The 20835-nt window shown below is 43.3% G+C and overlaps 2 protein-coding genes across 2 annotated transcripts in view; both read right to left on the bottom strand.

Moving 5' to 3' along the window:
- The window catches only part of EHD4 (EH domain containing 4), a 73747-nt gene extending 64985 nt beyond the window's left edge, over positions 1 to 8762 (bottom strand). The window contains exon 1 of the mRNA XM_063090515.1: positions 8430 to 8762. Within this exon, the coding sequence (XP_062946585.1) occupies positions 8430 to 8665 (236 nt within the window). The 5' untranslated portion in view covers positions 8666 to 8762. The remainder of the gene's footprint in view (positions 1 to 8429) is intronic.
- An 11441-nt stretch (positions 8763 to 20203) lies between these two features.
- Positions 20204 to 20835, bottom strand: part of PLA2G4E (phospholipase A2 group IVE) — a 57419-nt gene continuing 56787 nt past the window's right edge. Inside the window, exon 20 of the mRNA XM_063090066.1 lies at positions 20204 to 20490. Coding sequence (XP_062946136.1) covers positions 20204 to 20490 — 287 coding nt within the window. The remainder of the gene's footprint in view (positions 20491 to 20835) is intronic.

The following is a 20835-nucleotide window of genomic DNA, read 5'->3' as shown; positions in this document are numbered from 1 at the left end:
GGTCAAGGGTTCAGATCCTGGTGCCATCCAGCTGTCCAGAAATAAAAAACAGTATGGTACTGACATAAGAATTTACATACAGAATAAGAGGAGAGAAAGCTCGCAATAGAGCCAATATATAAGTTGGCATATGAGGAAGCCTCACGTGACAGTAGGAAAAGGCAGGATTATTCAATAATAGTGTGAAAAAATGACAAAAGCCAAAAATCTAATACCATTGACAAAGATTTTACTTCCAGGTGGGTTAAAGAGCTAAATATTTAAAAAGTAAACCTATTTCAAAAAGAAAATATGAGTGAATATTTCCTCAGTCTTAGGATAAACAAGGATTTTCTAACCATAAAAGTAATAAAAGACATTATAAAAGAGAAACAATTGTTAGATTTGATCACAAATATTCAAAATATTTGCATGTAAAAAATTATCGTAAGAAATTAAAAGGCAAACCTCAAGCTGGAAAAATACTTATGTAACTATGACAAAGGACTGATATCTGTTACTGAGAAAAGTATTCAAACTTATCCAGAAGAAAAGACCAATAATTCAAATGAAAATTGGGCAAAGTTCACAGATAATTCACTAAGAAATACAAATGATGACTATATATTTTATAAGTTCAACCTCACTAGCTAAAATAAAAGAAGCAAATTAAAACAATTATTTTTCTATAAAATTTATTTTTTAATGCTAATACTTAGTTTGGTGAAATAGTGACCTTCATTTTTGTGATGGGAGTATAATTTGGAACAACTTCTGAAAAAGAATATTACACATATATAGATATAGAGAGATATATTTAGGAATATATTAGCCTGAAAAATATTTATATTTTTCAAGACGGTAATTTATGCTCAGGCTATTCTAAGAGAAAAGGTAGAAATACAAAGATTTTATAACCAAAAATGTTCATTGCAAGATTATGCATATGCATAGCAGCATAAAATTAGAACAATCTAAATGTTCCAAGCTGTAATATAGAATATGACGCAGTCATTGAAGTTGTTGTTTTTGAAGATTATTTAATGATGTAAGAAAATGTTCATTATATCATACTAAGTGGAAAAAATCACTTTGTTAAACTGTATTTATATGTTGCATGACCATGACTTCATCTAAGTCATTGATAAAAAGGTGAATAGAGAAAGCTTGGAATAGGTAGGTTTACCAAAGTTAGTCTCCCTCTTCCAGGTTGAGGGTAGCCCTCTTCAGGCTTGATGGTTCAGTTGTCATTACAGTTGACCCTTGAACAACATGGGGATTAGGGGAGCTGACTCCCCACACAGTCAAAAATCCAGCATAACTTTTGACTTCCCCCAAACCTAACTACCAATAGCCTACTGTTGACCTGAAGCCTTACTGATAACAGTTGATTAACACTTATTTTTGTATGTTATATGTACTATATACTATATTCATACAATAAAGTAAGATAGAGAAAACAAAATGTTATTAAGAAAATCATATGGGAGAAGAGAAAATACACTTACAGTACTGTACACTATTTATTGAAAAAAAAACCCTGTGTATAGGTGGACCTGTGCAGTTCAAACTTGTCTTGTTTAAGGGCCAAATGCATTCCATTAACTGAATCTTCATCTATCAATAGTTCCCAAATGTTTCCTGGGGGAGACTGCATAAAAATCACTTTGACAGGTAGTTTAGAAAAACAAAAACACAGGGGCTGGCCCGTGGCTCACTCGGGAGAGTGCGGTGCTGATAACACCAAGGCCCTGGGTTCAGATCCCATATACGGATGGCTGGTTCGCTCACTGGCTGAGCATGGTGCTGATAACACCAAGTCAAGGGTTAAGATCCCCTTACCGGTCATCTTTAAAAAAAAAAGAAAAACAAAAACAATTCTGAGCCTCACTCACAGAGACTTCGACTCAGGAAGTCTGGAACGGAGCCCTCGAATCTGTTTCAAAAGATCTCCAGGTGATTCTGATGCACAGGCAGATCCAGGAACCATGACTTTCTAGTTCATAATTTCCCAAGGTTGGTAAGTACATTGAATGCCTTTTAGAGGTAAGCTTCTAGATGTGAGTTAAAGAAGAGAATTTTATAATTATAAAACCCTTCCCCACCCCTTGCATTTCTGTGAATCTTGTGGCACCACTGCCATTTGTCAGGCAGATGATGTAAGGAGCACACAAGCAGGTGACCTGCAGGGTCTCTCTGCGCTGACCGCTGCGTCAACGCCACACCCCAGCCCCCCCTGCAGCACTCCCTGGCCTCCTCAGAACCCTTGCTCCAAGTCCTGGCTCCTAGTAGTTCTGAACACTACCTGCTCCCTCTCTATAGTCCCCCGTTCCACCCACTTTTACTTTGTTAGTTTTTTCTTTCTTTAATTTCTTTCTTTACACCCACTTTTACTTTGTTAGCTTTTTCTTTAATTTCTTTCTTTACACCCACTTTTTTTCTTTTTCTTTTTTTTGCAGCTGGCCAGTAAGGGATATGAATGCTTGATCTTGGTGTTATCAAAACCGCACTCTAACCAACGGAGCTAATCAGCCAGTCCTTTCCCACCCACTTTTAACTCTGCTGAGGTTGCGCTCATCTTTAACCAAAGCCCCTTAATGCCTGTGACCAGGGTGTGGTTCCTCCGCTTCAGTGCCCAGTTGCTGAGAATTTTCTATATTTGATGCTTCACCTCCCACTCATTCCTCAACCCACTGCCATCTGGCTTCCATCACCGCCACTTACTGAAGTGGTTCTTGCCAAGGTCACCCTGCCTCCTGACGGCCAATCCACAAGTTCTCTTTCAATACTTTTCCCAGAAGCATATGACACAGCCGACCACCCCTTCTCTCTTACCCTGGCTTTTGTGGGGGTCATCTGTTGTTTCAGGCGTCTAGTATCCATTTCCCCCCTTTTTGATAACAGCATCGTGAAGAGCCACCTTCCCTCACTCTTAGGCCATGTGCTTTGGGGGCTGACCACCCCACTCCAGGCATTTCATTCCCTGTCCCTGGGCTCAGGGATGGGCATATGGACGAAGTCAAACCAATGAGACTCAAACCTGAGACTGTTGCTGAAACTGTTGGGGAAGAGGTTCTTTCTTCCCACTGGGGCTGCTGAGATGGCAGAATGTGAGTCTGGAATTGGAAATGGCTGCCGGCCCACCCCTGAGGGGCAAGGCCTGAGAGGGAAGCCAATGGCAAGAAGAGACAGAGTCCTGAGGGCCATGCCTGAAGCTAGCACACCCTGGTCTGACCAGTTCCATGAAAACATTTTTACTTAAGCCATTTTCAGTTGGTTTTCTGTCACTTGCAACCTAAAGAGCCTTAAGATAGCTGTGAGCCACCATCCACCCCTGGCATTACTCCACTCTGGTCATTTCTTCCTTTGTCTCCACAAATGCCTCTTCCTCTCTCTTTTCCTCTAACATCAGTGTTCCTTAGAATCCTGTATGAGGACTTCTATTCCCCAGATGTTGGCTACCAGTGCTGACACTCCCAACTCAGTACATCAGCCCAGACACCCTACTGAGCTCCAGACCCATGTCAGCCCTCATGGACATCTCTACCTTGGCGTCTACTTAAAACATAACAGGTTTAAATCTAAACTCATAATTACGCCTCATTCTTCTTCTTTTTGGGTCCCCATCTCAGTGAATGGCTCCAACACCCACCCAGTTACCCCAGAAACCTGGGCCTCACGGTTGACACTTCCCCGTCCTCACTCCCTGACCTTCTTTGGGCAGCTAATTCTGCTCATTCCTCAGAGCTCAGCTCTTAGGCTACATCTTCAGGGAGGCCTCTTCTAACCCCCAAGCCTAAATGAGGGGTCCCTCCTATGCCCCCAGCCCACTGTGTGCTTTAATGCCACAGCCCTTGTCACCCAGAGCTGTAATGGCCTGTTGATTCTTTTCCATATTACCCATGAAGCTAAGTTCTGTGATAGTGGGTCCATCCCTGAAATCGTTATTATTTAAATTAACGAATACTAGAATCTGTAGACGTGATTTTTATTTTCTCTCTCTCTCTCTCTTTTTTGGCAGCTGGCAAGTACAGGGATCCAACCCTAGACTTTGGTGTTATCAGCACCACACTCTAACCAACTGATCTAACTGGCTAGCCCCGTGTAGGTGTGATCTGCAGGGGCTCCAGCACCTGAATGAGGGTGAGAATCACCAAATTGTGTCCACACTGTTTCCGTAATGTGATTTTTAAAAAAAGGATGAACCAGGCTGCCTCCTAGTGAGCGCCTTCACTCCCCTTCTTTTTAATTACTGACTCTACAGGCTTATCAAGGGTATGGAGTAGGGCTTTGTTCCTATCCAGAATGTATTTTTCCCCTTGATTTATAAACTAGGACATTAGCCTGCCTCCAATTTTCCGATACTTTTCATATTCTTCAGAATTAAAAAAAATCACCAAACACAGTTCTTTGAGAACTGCAAGGTCTTTCTGTACCGTCCTCCCATCCATCTGTCCACCCAGATATTTCCTGAGCCTCACCTGTGACAGGCCCTGAGAGACCTCCTCGTCCTTTGGGGTTTAATCCCTTCTCAAACACGGCTGGGCTCCCTTCTACCATCTCTGATCACTTTCTTTGAGAGAAAAGGAGGAAACAAAGTAACAGCTGAGTAATTCTGCTTCCTCCACAGCACCTGGGCCCAGGGATTTTTCTGGAGGAATCTCTGAAATCTGTTTTTCTCAGTTTTGGACACGAGCCTGGCCAAGCTCAACATCCACCCTTCCTTGGCTGTTAACGAGTCTAAGACAACATGTTCACCTTTCCCCAGTGCTCATCTCTTCTTCTCTGGCCAATTCTTCCTTGCTAGTCAGAGGTAGGAGAGCCAATAATTCCTCCCATGCATCCTCTGTCTTGTGAGAAATAAAACTGTCAGTGAGATAATAGGCTTATCAGCTGTTCTGCTTTTACCCCAAAGAGACTTTGACAAATATCTCTATGTCACCGGAAGTCTCCTTCTGGATCAATTTTGCGGTCTGCAGGAGAGTCCACCAACTCTCTCTATTCATCCTCTTCCTTGCACTTGGGCCTCTCCTGGTGCTCTTCCATGTAGGAGTGAGCATATTTTCTTGACACTCAGGCTCTTTATCCACCCCATCTAGGAGACCTTTTCCTTAAGCAAGGTGCACACTTAGTGCCTCACTCCTGATGAATGTCCTGGCTCACCATGTATTAGTGGGACTCCTCATGCTTCCCAGCCATGGGACAAAAGGAGGAAAGAGTCAGATTTCATTAAAGGTGTGGAATGTACACTGGAGGCTTTGCTGAGTGGCTTTACAAAGAGAAGTTTCTCTCCATGTTAGCGTGGGTTCTGTGTCATCAGTGGCCTCTTGGGATGTGTAGAAATTCAGGTAGATAAGAATCTATGACTATGTAGATAGATGCACTCCACAGCCGACTATGAGCTTCTAGGGCTCAAATGCTAGAAGCAAACAACACAGGCCACTAACTATGGTGTCACTCAGGCAGGATCTAGGATGGTCAGCACCCTGGGCCAACCCTCTGCTCACCATTCCAGTGCATGAACCTCCAGGATAGCTGCCTCTCATTTTGGCTTGCCTCCCAGGAGCTAAATCACTTCCTCCCAGCTCTACTCTGAAACCAAATTCGGGTCTCCTGTGGCCTCACCAAGCTTCCTGTCCACATTGATTTTCTTCTAACCTCACAGGTCCACTTTGTGCCCACTGCGTAATGACAAAGCCCTTGGCTCAGGGAAGAACTAGTAGACTTCTTGATATAGTGATCCTTCCGCTCCCTAGGGTGGTACATGGCTCCAGCACCTACTGAGTAGTAGTTAGTTTGGATGTAGTCACCAGGAGTCAAATCTCAGAATACTTCTTAAAACTATACTTAGCTATTCCACAAAGTTTCCCCCAAATAAGGATAAAGAGAGGAGTGAGATATAATGAAATAGTAATCTGGAAAAAAAAAAAAAAAAAAAAACTGGTTCATGTGCCTGTGAGTTGTGTTCTCCTGACTGCTTGTCTCCTGCTTGTTGTCCAGTCTATGGAAGCACAGAGAGGGCCACGTTATCTCCAGGTTGGTTCAGCATCGAGCAAGGGGGCTCCCTAACTACACATGGGCACAATAAGGCAGGCCCTGATGGCAGAAACAAAGAGGATGAAATGCCCAGGGTGCTGTGAAACATGTCACCACTAGATTATAGCAATGCTATGCTCTTATTCTTTGTACGATTCAAAAAAAAAAAAAAAAATTCCACCTCCCACTCTTATACCACATGATTGTAATACTTTATTATCCCAAGTACTTAAAAACTGGTCAGTATTACTGAGACCTTAACTGTATTATCTGTTTGACATTTTTCAAGGTGCTAGTTACTGTAATACATGTACGGCCCATTTTGAGTGTCTGGGGTGATATATTTAATACTATATTGGCTTATTAATAAGCACCAAGTAAAGCAATTTAAAAATGATTTTCTTTAGTCATTCTTCATGTTCAATTTACTGTCTAGAACTAATTTCAATAAGAGTATATAGTCATCTGTTGGTATCCATAGGGGATTGGTTCCAGGACCTTCTGAGGATACCAAAATCTGTGGTTGCTCAAGTCTCTGATATAGAATGGTATTTAAAAGATTTTTTTGGTGGCAGGCAGGTATGGGGATCTAAACCCTTGACTTTGGTGTTATAACACTGTACTCGAACCAACTGAGCTAACTGACCAGCCCTCCTTTTTTGGGTTGGGGGGAAGATTGGCAGGCACTGCTTTATTTTATTTTTTTGGTGGCTGGCTGGTATGGGGATCTGAACCCTTGACCTTGGTGTTATCAGCATTCTGCTCTAGCCAACTGAGCTAAGTGGCCAGCCCCTATGGTATTTTAAAATAGTATCTGCCTATTATCTATGCACATCCTCCCATATACTTTACATTATCTCTAAATTACTTATAATGCCTAATAAAATCTAAATGCTATGTAGTTGTTATACTGTATTGTTTAAGGAATAACAAGAAAAAAAAGTCAGTACAGTCAGTACATGTTCAGTATAGACACTTTTTTTTTTTTTGCGCTTGGCAGGTTCATGGAGAGGCAAGTTTTTGCCCGAATATTTTCAATCTGCGTTTGGTTGAATCCACAGATGTGGAACCCACCGATACAGAGGACTGACTGTATTTGCTTTGCTGAATTCATTCACAGTGTAGTTGCAGGCCTGGATTCAACATATTTCCTGTAATGACAACTACTCTATTTGTAGGAACTATTTAGGTCACTGGAGTGGAGAAAAAGAGGTCGCTACCTAACAGAAATGGCATGTATCCAAATATAGATGTAGTTTTCTGAACACCTGTTGAACATCAAATGATGAAGACATTGTTATAATTTCCAAAACTCTGGACAAAAATCTTAAATGAACACTTTGTTTCAATTGACTTGGGATTTAATCCAGAAAAACAAATCTCTACCAAAAAAACTGAGCCTTAATATGCTGGCTGTTTTAGAAACAACAGGTTAAAAAAGTAGTCTGTTTAAATGTACATTATTTCACGTCAAAAGTCACTTCGGAGGAAACTATAGGATTTGAAACACAGGGCATACAGTAAATGTTTGCTTCCGGAGACACAGGAGCATGACAAATATTTTCAGTTGTCAAGGGTGAGCGAAGAGGGAATGGCCCATCTAAGAAATGGAAACTAACAAGTAGTAATATGACACTCCCGCTTAGGTCCACTGCCTGGGGCGGCTGCTATGCACAGCTAACTTCCTATAGCCGGGTGAAGGCGAGGCAGCGCAAGAGCTGAATGAAGGCGGCCTCTTTACCCAGTTCCCGAAACACTGTGGTGATGCTGCTGCTGCTGGTGGCGGTGGCGGTGGCGGTGGCAGCGGTGGCGGTGGCAGCGGCAGCGGCAGCGGCAGCGGGGGTGGGGGTTGCATGTAAGGACCTCAAGGTAACGGGGCACGTGTAATGCCCTCCTACTGTTGCCATTCATTCATTCGATAAACAGTTCTGTGCTCGGCACTGTGCTAGAGGCTTAACTCCCCAAGCGTGACCCCATAGCCCATCCTGATACCCCACACCTCTCTGGCCCCAGTTCCAGCCCTAGGCATCACTCCCTCATCATGAAAATGCTTATTATAGCCTCGCACTCCTTCCCTCCCCAGGGCCCCCAGGCCAGGGTGACAGGATAAGGCCAGCCAGAGGAACGCCTTCCCAACAGCCAGGAAGAAGGGCTCGGAGTGCGCAGAGGACAGGTTCCGGGGACCTTTCTGCCCGCGCGGAGAGCGTGAGCCCGGACTCGGGGGGGACACCTGAGGTCACGGCGATAGTAGAGGGGAAGCGGCGGCGAGGGGGTTGCGCTAAGGGGAAGAAGGCGTCGCAGATTGCCCGAGGGCGGCGGGAGGCTGGTGACAAGACGCACACAGGTGGGGAGGCCCGCCCAGGTGGTGGGGGCAGGGGCCCTGGCAGGGGCGAGGAGCGGGCGGGGCGCGCTACCTGATGAAGGTGGTCTTGCCCGTGCTGTACTGGCCCACCAGCAGGATCATGGGCTTGTTCTCGAAGTCTGCGTCCTCCAGCGCCGGCGAGTGGAACTCGTGGAAGCGGTACGCCTCCTCCAGCGGCAGCACCTTGCGCAGGTAGAGCGAGCGCAGGCCGCCCGTCACCGTCTGCACCGCGTCCGCGCCGCCCGCGCGCTCGCGCCCGCCGGCCTGCCGCCCCATCCAGCTGAACATCCTGCCTCGCGTCGGCCCGTCAGCGCTCGGCGATCGGACCCTGCTCCGCGGACGACCCTCCCCCGCTCTAGCTCAGCCACCCCAGCCGCGCTCGCCGCCGCCCAGCCGGGCCCCGCCTCGAACCGCCTCGGCCAATCTCCGACCGCTACGTCACGGCATGGTTCACTATTCAGAAGAGCTCTCCCAGAATCTTCCTCATTGGGCCTCTGCCAGCGAGGAGTGGAGGCGTCAGCCAATGGAGAGGGGGCCCTTAATGAATTATTGATGACGGAGTTAGTCCTGAGGACTAGGCGGGGAGAGGGTGTCTCCCAGGCCGAGTGGCGCAGACTCGTCATCGAAGGGCCCCTTCTGGTGGCCGGGGCCACACCTCTGGCCAGGTGGCGTCGGCTTCCGGGCAAATCTGAGCTGGCAAGAACGAACCTCCTGGAACGTTTACTCATTCCAGGCCTATGGACGTCCATACTGGGGATGAAAAGTTCAGCAAGTTGACAGGTTCTTTCTCTCCCGCTGGCACGTTATTGTTACCCCATTTTACTGGTGGAGAGACCTAGGCTCGCAGACAGAATTGACAAAATTTGAAGAGGGGAAGTAGGTAGATGTTTCTCCTACTTCTCCACGCTGCCTCCACTAAATTCGGGATTAACTGAAGGCCCTTTCCCCTTAGTTTTCTTTATTAGATTTTCTGTAAAATTGAAGGTTTCAGTCATCACCCTTAGTATTACATTATTCTTATTACAACCTAATTTCCACACACTGACACATGAGTTGTTTGTCACCTCCTAGCCATCTCTTTTCCAGGCTAAAAGGACACATCTAAATTGAGATTGGGAGAAATAATCAGCCATCACCTAGTTTGAGAATATTTCTCAATTGTTTCAGAGTATTTCTCAGGTGTGACCCAGGGGCCACCTGCATAAAACCTGGGATGCTTGTTAAAATGCAGATATTCCTGGTCCTCAGTCCAGACCTATTGAGTTAAAATATTGAGAAGAGATGAAGCTCAACAAGTGCCTGGGTGATTCCGATGTGCCCTAGATTTGGGGAAATATGATGCTCTGCAGTACTTCTCCAGCTTGATAGAAATGCAGATTCTGATTCAGTAGGTACAAGGTGGGGCCCAAGACTCTGCATTTCTAACAAGCACCCAACCCAGGTGTTGCCAGTGATAGTCGTCCATGGACCATACTTTAAGTGTCAAGGCTGTGGTGGAAAGAGAACAGGACTTGGCATCAAAAGATCTAGGTTTGAGTGCTGAAACTATGTAGATTAATGGCTGCGTGACTTTAAATGCAATTAGTTACCTTTCTGACTCAATTTCCTTATTTGTAAAATGGGAAGTCCCTTGTAGTTGTTGTGTGGATCACATATTTATCAGGAGCTATATGTAACTAGGGAAGTGAAAAGAAAGCCAAGGGCAAATGAAGTTAGATATCTGCTTCATGTTAAAATAAAACAAAGACTGAAATGTAAAAATAAAATGAAACCAGTGAACTACTAGAAGAAGGCATAAGAAGATTTATAAAATTTTGGGCTGGAAAAGTCTTTCTAATCAACACCAAAGACAGAAATTATGAAAGAAAAGGTAGATTTGACAACAAAAAAGTGAAAGCTTTGATGTGTTTTTTAAAAAAACATAAAAACAAACCCATATGAATATGCTCTTACCGATCCAGAAATCAGCTCCTTAGTATTTACCCAAATGAGCTGAAAACTTACGTCCACACAAAAACCTGCACGTGAATGTTTACAGCATCTTTACTCATAATTGCCAAAACTTGCAAGCAGCCAAGATGTCCTTCAGTGGGTGAATGGATAAACTGTGGTACACCTAGAGAACAGAATATTACTCAATGCAGAAAAGAAATGAGCTGTCAAGGCATAAAAAACAAAAACAACAACAACAAAACCAACAAAAACCCCAGAGAGGAACCTTAAATGCATATTACTAAGTAAAATAAGCCAATCTGAAAAGGCCACATACTGTATGATTCCAACCATACAATATCCTGTAAAAGGCAAAATTATGGAGGCACTAAAAATATCAGTAGTTGCCAGGGAGGAGGAAGTGATGAATAGGCAGAAAACAGGATTTTTACAGCAGTGAAACTTCTGCCTATGATACCATAATGGTAGATATGTGTCATTACACATTTGTCCAAATGTACAGAATGGACAACACCAAGAGTGAAATCTAATGTAAACTACGAACTTTGGGTAATAATGATGTGTTAATTTAGGCTAGGTTTGCTGACTGTAACAAATGTAGGCTGTGTGTGTGGCAGGGTGCGGGGGTATATGGGAACTCTCTGTCATTTATGCTCCATTTTGCTGTGAACCTAAGACTGCTCTAAAAAAAAAAAAGTATATTAAAAATAGCATATATAAAAAACAAACCAACACATAAAAAATGAGAAAAGTCAAAAGACAAATTGGGAAAAATATTGACAGACATATATGATAGATATATTTAAAGATATTATATATTTGAGTTCTTTTTTTTGGTGGCTGGTATAGGGATCAAATCCTGGACCTTGGTGTTATCAGCTCCACACTCTAACCAACTGAGCTAATGAGCTAGCCCTAAAGATACTATATCTTTAAAAAGCTACTATAAAATCATTAAGAAAGAAATGAATACTCCATTAGAAAAAGGAGCAGAAGACATAAACAAGTAATAAAAAAATACAATTGACCAATAAACATTAGATGATGCTGATGTCCATTAATAATCAAAGAAGCATAGATAGCATTTAAGAATAGCAGATTTTTATTTGCTAAGATAATGCCTAATGTTGGCAAGGATATAGGAAAAGATACCTTTACATACATCGCTGAAGATGGTGTATATTGGTGCTTTTCTGGAGTATATAATCACAAAAAATCTTGAAAATACACATATGAGACTTCTGCTTTTGCAGCATCCTATTTAATGGTGAAGTGGCTGAATATTCTCCCCCTAAGATCAGGAAGAAAGTAAAGATGTCTGCTCTTTCCACTTCTATTTAACATTGTACTAAGGTTCTAGCTAGTAATATAAGGGAAGAAAAGAAAAGATATCCAGACTTGATAAGAAGTAAAACTGTCTTTACTTGCAGAAGACATCTATGTAGAAAATTCTATGGACTCTACAAAGAAGCTACTAGGGCTAATAAGTGAGTTTAGCAAGGTTTCTGGATACAAGATATGTATACAAAAAGCAGCTATATTTCTATAAACTAGAAACAGACAATTGGACATTGAAGTGAAAAATCAATATCATCTGTAATAGCATCAAAACTGTGAAATAGTTAGTGATAAGTCTGATAAAATGTACAAGATCTATACACTGAGAACCACAAAACATTTCCGAGATAAATAAAGGCCTAAATATACTTTATATATACCATGCTCATGGATCAGAAGCATCAATATTAAGATGTCAATTTCCTCCAAATTGATGTATAGATTCAGTGAAATACAATCAAAGTCATAGCAGGCTTTTATTTTTGTAAAGATTACCAAGCTAGTTCTAAAATTTGTGTGTAGATGCAAAGGGCCTAGAATAGCCAAAACAACTTTGAAAAATAACAGAGCTGAAGCACTTACACCACCTAATTTCAAGACTTATAAAGCTATAGAAATCAAAACAGTGTGGTATTGGTGTAAAGATAGACTAACAAACATATCAATGGAACAAATAGAGTCCAGAAATAGACCCACACATATACGGTCAATTGATTTTTGACCAAGTGCCAAGACAATTCAGTGGATAAAAGAAAGTCTTTTCAACAAATAGTGCTAGAACAATTGGATATCCATATTGAAAAATATGAACTTTGGTCCACACCTCACACCCTATGCAAAAATGAACTCAAAATGAATTACAGACCTAAATGTAAAACTTAAAATTATAAAACTTCTAGAAGAAAGCATAGGAGAAAATTTTTGTGACTTTGGGTTAGGGAAAAGTTTCTTAGATGACACCAACAGTACCATACATAAAAGAAAAAAGTTGATAAATTGGACTTCATCAAAATTAAGAACTTCTGACCTTTGAAAATACTGTTTAGAGAATGAAAAGACAAGGCACAGACTTGGAGAATATAGTTGCAAATCGCATATCTGATAAAGGACTTGCATCCAGAATACACAAAGACCTCATAAAACTTAAATAGAAAATAGCCAACCCAATTTTTTTTTTTTTTTTTTTTTTTTTAAAAAAAGATGACCGGTAAGGGGATCTTAACCCTTGACTTGGTGTTGTCAGCACCACGCTCAGCCAGTGAGCAACCGGCCATCCCTATATGGGATCCGAACCCGTGGCCTTGGTGTTATCAGCACCACACTCTCCCGAGTGAGCCACGGGCCGTCCCCCTAGCCAACCCAATTTTAAAAATAGAAAAAAGATTTGAACAGATACTTCTCAAAAGAAGATGTATGGACGGCAAATAAGCACATAAAAAGATGTTCAACATCATCAGTTGTTAGGAAAATGCAAATTAAAACCACAAGATACCACTACATATTAGAATGTCTAAAATCTAAAGACTGACCACACCTATTGTTGCTGAGGATGTGGAGCAACTGGAATTCTCATACACTGTTGATAGAAATGTAAAGTGGTACTGCCCATTTGGAAAGCAGTTTGATAGCTTCTTTAAAAGTTAAACATACCCACCACGTGACCCAGCTGGGGAGGAGCAGAGGGAGGGATTACAAAGGACATGAGAATGCTTTTGGGGGTGAAGGATTTGTTCATTTCCTTGATTGTGATGATAGTTTCACTGTTGTATACATATGCTGAAACTCATCAAACTATGCACTTTAAATATGTTCAATTTATTGTATATCAATTATACCTTTATTAGTTGTTAAAAATGCTCGTACTTTTTGACTTAGGAATTTTATTCTTAGGAAATGTATCCTGAGGATATGTGTCTTGAGGAAATAATGAATATAAAGCATTATTTAAGAGGATGTTTATGAGTATATCATCTATAACTGAAAACTGCAACTAGATGTCTCCCATGGAGGACTAGTTAAACAAATGATAGATTCCTATGCAGTCACTGAAAATTGTGTCATATGAGAAGAATACTAACGACCTGCAAAAATTCTCAGAATATACTTTTTAGTGGATAAGGCTAGATTACAAAATTGAATGTCCACGCAACTACTATGGAAAGCAGTGTGGTGGTTTCTAAAAAAATTAAAAAAGAATTACTATGTGATCCAGCAATACCACTTCTGGATATATATCCAAAAGCATTAAAAGCAGGTCTGAGAGAGATTTGTGCACCCATGTTCACAACAGCATTATTCACAATAGCCAAGAGGTAAAAGTAACCCAAATGGATAAACTACATTATATACATATAATGAGATATTATTCAGCCTTGAAAAGAAGGGAGATCTTGGCACATGCTACAACATGGGTGAACCTTGAGGACATTATATTAAGTGAAATAAGCCAGTCACAAAAGGACAAATACTGTGTGATTCCACTTATATGAGATTTGTAATAGTCAAATTCATAGAAACAGAAAGTAGAATGGTGGTTATCGGGCTGTGGGAAGTGGAAATGGGGAGTTGTTATCCAACAGGTATAGAGTTTCAGTTTTGCAAAATGAAAAAGTTACAGAGATCTGTTCTACAACAATGTGAATATGCTTAACACTACTGACCCGTATGCTTAAAAATGGTTAAGATGGTAAATATTACGTTTTGTGTTTTTTATCACAATTTTTAAAAAAGTGAATGTTCAGGATTTTTGTATTTTTGTTAAAAAAAAAAAAGTGTCCAAGAAAAAGAAGGGAAGGATAAAGGCCCAAAGAGTAATAATCTCTGAGTTTTTGAATTATAAATGATCTTAGTTTCCTGTTTATGTGCTTTAAAACTTTTCAGATTCTACACAATAATCATGCTCTTGTTTTGTAAACAGAAAACAAAATTGTTTTGGGGGGTGGCTGGTCAGTACGGGGACCCAAACCTGTGAGCTTGGTGTTATAAGGCTGTGCTTTAACCAACTGAGCTAACCAGCCAGCCCTGCAGAAAAAAAAAAAATTTAAGGAAGAAAAAAAAATATGTGTTGACTTTAATCTTCAAAAAAGAAGAAAGTCCTAAAAGCTCCTGGCCCAGAGGAGGCACCTGTCACATCTCACCTTCCTTCCTTCTCTGTCTTCATGCGGTTGCAGCGGCCACTTTCCTGTTCTCGTTCTGTCCTCAGAGGAATGAGAGGGTGTCCCATCCTCCCTAGGACTGTGATCTTGCATCCATTTGCAAATTGTGATATTCTTTGGGTTTTCTTTCTTCAGACTTAACGATCCCAATTCTGGTCACTTTTCATGTGAGTCTAGTTGTTTTTTTCAGGCTAAATCTTATCACAGGCAGTTCTACAGGGTGTGCCATTAGTTGCCTGGAAATTTGTTATATGGAATAATTCTTGAAATAAGTGTCCTGGTAATAAGACTTGAGACTCTCTTTTCTGTATGGAAATTTTTATTGTAATTCTGTGGAAGGGTTTTTTGTGTTTTGGGGTTTTTTTCATGGTAATTTGAAGGTCACAAGGTTTGCTCTAGATCACGTTCATTGGTTGGCTCTAGATGCCGACCACATCCAGCATCTTACTCTGAAAACTAAACTGCGGAGTTGTTCAATACCTGAGAGACACATGCTGAGGAGATCAGAGGAGATGCTCTGGTCTGGGAAGGAAAGCCCCCTTCACTCTCATACCTGATCTCCTTTCTCCGTGGCCACTTACCCAGGTCACTGCTACCACTGGGAGGTGTAGCGCATAGGACATGCAGGTGGAGTTGTCCAGTGGGTACTTGCAGTAAGACTGCTAGTCACCTATAAATTGTCCTTCCTTAGTAGCAGAACTCTGATTTTTAGCTGGGCACATTGCCACTGAGGTAAAAAATCAAAATTTCCCAGTCTCCCTGCAACTTAAGTATGATCATGAGACCAAGTTCTGGTTGGTGACATTAGCTGAAGGATGTGTGGGACTTCCAGGGAGTCTCTTTAACAAGAAGGGAGTTTGATCTTTTCTCTCCTTCTTCCTTTTTGTGACCTGGAATATGGATGTGATAGCTGGAGCTCCAGGGCTCATCCTGGACCACGAGGCCAAGGACTACACAAGAGACGAGAAAGCAGAGAGTTGGAAGGAATGGGGTTCTTGACGAATTGTGGAAGTGTCGTGGACTGCCTTCCCTGCGGACTTCTTTTACATGAGTGTGTTTAAAAAACCATTTTTCAGGGACTTAAAATGTGGCTGCATGTTTGTTGACATGTCTCCCATCCAGAGGTGGTCTCTTTGACTCCTCCTCTTGAATCTGGGCTAGCTCATGACCACTTCCACCAACAGATTACTGAAGTGGAGCTCTGTGACTTCTGAGGATGAGTCATAATAGTTCATGCTGCTGCCACTGTGTAGATACTCTTGGAACCCTGAGTGCCATTTAAGAAGACTGACTAACCTAAGTCCACCATGTTGGGGAGGCCACATGAAGGTGTTACGATTGACAGTCCCAGCCGAGCCTGTCCTTCATCCTTCCCAGATTTACCAGCCCAGGCCCCAGATATGTGAGTGAAGGAGTCATCTTGGAAGTGGATCCTTTAGCCCCAGCTGTCCCAGACCCCAGCTATTTTGAGTCCTCCCCAGCAGCTCAGGTCATTTGAGCTAGGGCCCCAAACATGGAGCAGAGAAGAGTTGTCCTTGCTGTGCCCTTTTCAAATTCCTGACCCACAGATTCTTGGGCATAATAACATGGTGGCTATTTTATGTCATTATACTTTGAGGGGTTTAATTGTTCAGCAATAGTTAGCTGGAACTGCTAGGTGATTCTTATTATTTTGTTAAGATAAAAGTTTAGTTTTCTTTCCCAGAAAAGAAGTCCAGAAATATGCAGTCTAGAGTTAGTTTGGTAATTTCATAGCCAGAACCCACAGCCCTTTATCTTCGCTGCTGCCTGGAATGTGGACATGAGGAGTGGAGCTCCAGCAGCAATATTGGACCAGAAAGCAATCTTTTTTTTTTTTTTTTTTGCTGGCTGGTAAGGGGATCTGAGCTCTTGACCTTGGTGTCATCAGCACCACACTCTATCTAACCAAGAGAGTTAACTGGCTAGCCCCAGAAGGCAATCTTGAGGCTGGCAGAAGAGAGAGAGGAAAGGAGCCTGGGTCTCTGATAAGAAATAGAGAATCTTCTTTAATTTTATTTAAGCCACTGTAATTTTAAATCCTTAGGTTATGTAGCAAAAGTAATGGTAACTGGTACAGAATTCAAATACATGAGTTTCAAACTCAGGACAGCAGCCTAGCTAGAGCTAAAGGGTTGAGAGTTTTCAAAACAGAAACAGCAGTTGAAGTTCTGGGTGTAGATGAGATTGCTTAAGGAGGGTAAAGAGTGAGAAGAGGGGAGAGCTAGGAGAGAACCTTGAGGAGTACCAGCAATTAAAGAACAGCAGGGGAGGAGAGGCCAGCGGAGGGGCTCTGACCTTTCAGTGGGGAGAAATCTTGGACAGAAGGTGTCCAGTGAACCTAGCGCCTTCCCCCTGTGGTTGGGTTGGAAGCCCCTCCTGTGTGGCCCTTGTGAACACAGCTAACAAGGAATTTTCTTTTCATATCACAAGGCTCAGTTTCCATGGGAGCAGAAGGAAGTTCCCACATGGAACCAGAAGGAAGTTCCTTGAAGTTTGAGGGCAGTTGTTAATCCTTTTTATTGTTTCAGTGCCTACAACAGTGACTGGCACGTAGTGGGCAGGCAATAAATATTTGCAGGCTGAGCTGAATTGAACTGCAGTTGGTAAGGAAGTCACAGGAAGGGAGGGTCTGAGGAAAGAGGGAGTGGTTTGCGTCGAAATGCTGAGAACAATCAAGTAAGATAAGGCTTGTAAAGGGCTGGTGGCTTTTGGCTCAGTGTATCTGGCAATTAGGACATTGGTGACCTTGGAGAAAAGTGTTTTCATGGGGTAGTAGGGGCAGAAAACGTCTGCTGCAGGACAGGGTGACTGGGCCTTCTGGCAGTGGGTGGGGTACTGGCTACTCTCTTGGGAAGGAAAAGGGGCAGATGAGGAGAGAGGGAGGCTGGGAGAGGGAGGGATTTTACTTATCTTTTCTGTTTAATCATGATTATAGGCAGAGAGCAGGGAACCTGAGAGGGAGGGGACACCTTGTGCTTGCCCCTGTCAGAGTTGGTGACACTTTTTATCATTTCAGTAGCTAACTCACTGCTTAACTTCTCATGATTAGTTGGCCCTCCGGATCTGCGGGTTCTGCAACCACAGATTCAGATGCTTAAGTCTGATAGGGACTTAAGCATCCTCAGATTCTGGTATCCACAGGGGGGTCCAGGATCCAATCCCCCACGCCAACTGTATGTTGAAAAATCTTTTCGTGTTTTTTTACCTCCTCCCAAATCTAAGTCCCTGGAAGGCAGAGGCTGTTTACAGACCACTGTGCACAAAGTAGGTGCTCTGCAGATGTCAGTTGCCTTTACTTCTTCTCAATGTTTCCTGAAATGTCTGAGCTTGAAACAGCTTGGATCCATAGGAGCTGGTGCTGCACTAGTTGATGACGTGTCTTCTTGAAAACAGGAGGCTTCACTACAAGATGCGGATCCCTGCCGCAGGAAGGGAACTGCATGAGGAGATGAGGGACTGGATGGAAATGGCCTACTCACACCTCCTGCAGTGGTGAAGAGGATGCTTGAAGCCCATGCAGGGATGAGTTCAGGAGTTATGCATGTTTTGCAGCATTGGGTAATAAAAGCAGATGATATGACAGCACTTACCCACGTGGCCATTTTATTCCATGCTCAAATAATACAATGACTTTATAAACCTCATTTTACATACTTTGATGACTCCAAGGCATGGCTGTCTTCACCTTAGAACAAACAGGTCCTGCCGAGTGGCTCACTGTTTGATAATTGAAGGAGAGCCTGTTTGTTGCAGTGGAAAGAAGAGCCGTCAAAGTGGAGGAAGCTGGTTGCTCCGGTGGAGGGGAGGGGTGGTGTTCCAGGTTAGCATTATGCGGACAGGACCAGTTCTGCGGGTCCAGAAGCCCAGTTTATCGGTGGCTCAAGGGAGCACTGATTCATGCTTTCCAAGCTTATGGGAGAGAGTGGCATAAATCTAGGCCTCTCAAACTTTAATATGCATGGGAATCACCTGGGGGGTAGGGGTGGGAATCTTCTTAAAATGCAGATTCTGAGGCAGTATGGCTGGTCGGGGCCTGAGAGTCTGCATTTCTAACCAGCTCCCCACCACACTTTGAGTAGTGAGGATGTAAATCAGAGGCCAATTTTTCTAAACTTTTGGTACCGGTCACTATCGCCATCCTCACAACCAAAGGACTGCTTAGGCAGCACGGGGTTCCAGAAGAAGGGCTGTGCCTTGCGCTTTACTGGGCTTCACACAGACCACATGCCTTTCTGCCTTTCTGGTTTCACCTTCCATCAGCCTGGGCATCTCAATGGCTCAGGTCACATTTTTCTTTAAGTTCCCCAGCCTGGAGGGAGACCTGCTTACTTTGGTTGCGCTTCTCTGTGTCCCAGGGCTTTCCCAGAGACTCACTAGGAAACCAGCTCTGAGGATGAGCTTCTTTCTCAAAGGGCTAACCTTTCCGAGCTATTCTTTCCTAGTTTTATTCTGTCTAGGTGACTCTCCAAGAGGAGGGATGTACTGGCCACAGTGTTTACATGACAAATAAGAGTAATCACATTTAGAAATAAGTAATCTCATCTGGAAACCAGTGAGATAGGGTGGTAAGAAAGCTCAGGGTATTGGAGGAGCAGATTGGTCAATGAGCGCTGGCTCTTGGAGGGGGCGGCCCTGGACAGCATCGCCCTAACCGACACCTGACTTCATTTACCCGCAGCCTGCCAGACCTCTCTGAACTGCATCCCAAATCCTCATTCAGTAAATCTGAGCTGCAGGCTTGGGCTTTGCATGGTGTTTCAGTAGATGGGGCTGACTGGTGGGGATCATGTGGATTACCAGCCCTGGAGCTCTGAATGCCTGGAGAGGCACCGCTGAAACCTGTTTGAATTTGTCGTGGCAGAGACCAGGATGTCTCTAGGGCTCTATCTAGATCTTCCAGCATCATGCTTCCTATGAATACCCTGATTCATAAAAGTAAAAATCACAAAATATAATTGCTTATAAAAATCATAATACACTTGCTTTAAATTTAATAAAGCATTTTTTTCCCCAGGAGAAACCCAGAGAACTTCTCAGGTCCTCCCTGGGCATTCCCCTAGGCTTGCCACTGCAAGAGGCAGAGAGGGGGAAGGTGGAGCAGGCTCCAGTTGTGGGGACCCAGCTTCTTTCCCACACTTTTACTCTCTACACTTTAGGCATGTGCGGGAACCTGTGGTATCAGACCTCCTTCTTTGCAGGGAAGAAATTCCAGTGGGTATAAAACCCCAATACGGCCCCTTGTTATTTTCCTTTGTCTCTCTTTCTCTCTCAAGATTGTTTTAATTTATTTTTTGATAGATTGCCCAGGCCAGCCTGCCTGCATCCCTTGTCAGAGAGCAGAGCTGGCTGTATAGCCTGGTCAGCCCTGATAATTTCCGGCCTCTGATGCAGAAGCAGACACAGGATCAGTGAGGCTCCCTGGGGTGTAGGAGGGACACCGGCTCTTCAGGCGTTTCTTTTTCTCCACCGCCAGTCTCAGGGCCTGAAGGAGCTTGTCATCGTTATTCAGGATGTTGTACTCACAGAGCTTCACCATCTTGTCGAAGGCGGCCTCTGTATATGTCAGCTCCTTGGTGGCATAAGGAGTGTGAGGGCCATAAATGTCAACCTGGCCCTGCTCCAGCTCCTCAGGGCTTCGCTCCACACCTGGGGACAGCAGAAGGACTCACTATAGACCCTTATTATATTAGGTTATATTGCCTTGTTTCCGCGTCTCTCCCTGCAGCCCACCCTGCAGGCAGGGACACATACACCTGCACACGCATGCACATGAACACGTGCATACACATGTGCACTCACACACATGCATGCCTCTAAGTTCCTCAGGACAGGGGCACAGCTTACCCATTTGTGGATTGCCTAGTACCAAACACAGTGTCAGGCACATAGCTGGATGTCAATAAAGGTTGAATGACTAAAAGAAGAGGGGATGATGTTGCCAGCCACAGGAAGTGGGGAGGTAGGGAGGAGCTCTTTTCTTCCTTGCTAAAG

This window comes from Cynocephalus volans, chromosome 3, assembly GCF_027409185.1.
Source record: "Cynocephalus volans isolate mCynVol1 chromosome 3, mCynVol1.pri, whole genome shotgun sequence".
Lineage (NCBI taxonomy): Eukaryota > Metazoa > Chordata > Mammalia > Dermoptera > Cynocephalidae > Cynocephalus > Cynocephalus volans.
The sequence above is the reverse complement of the archived record's forward strand: the minus strand, read 5'-3'. Positions and strand labels throughout refer to the sequence as shown.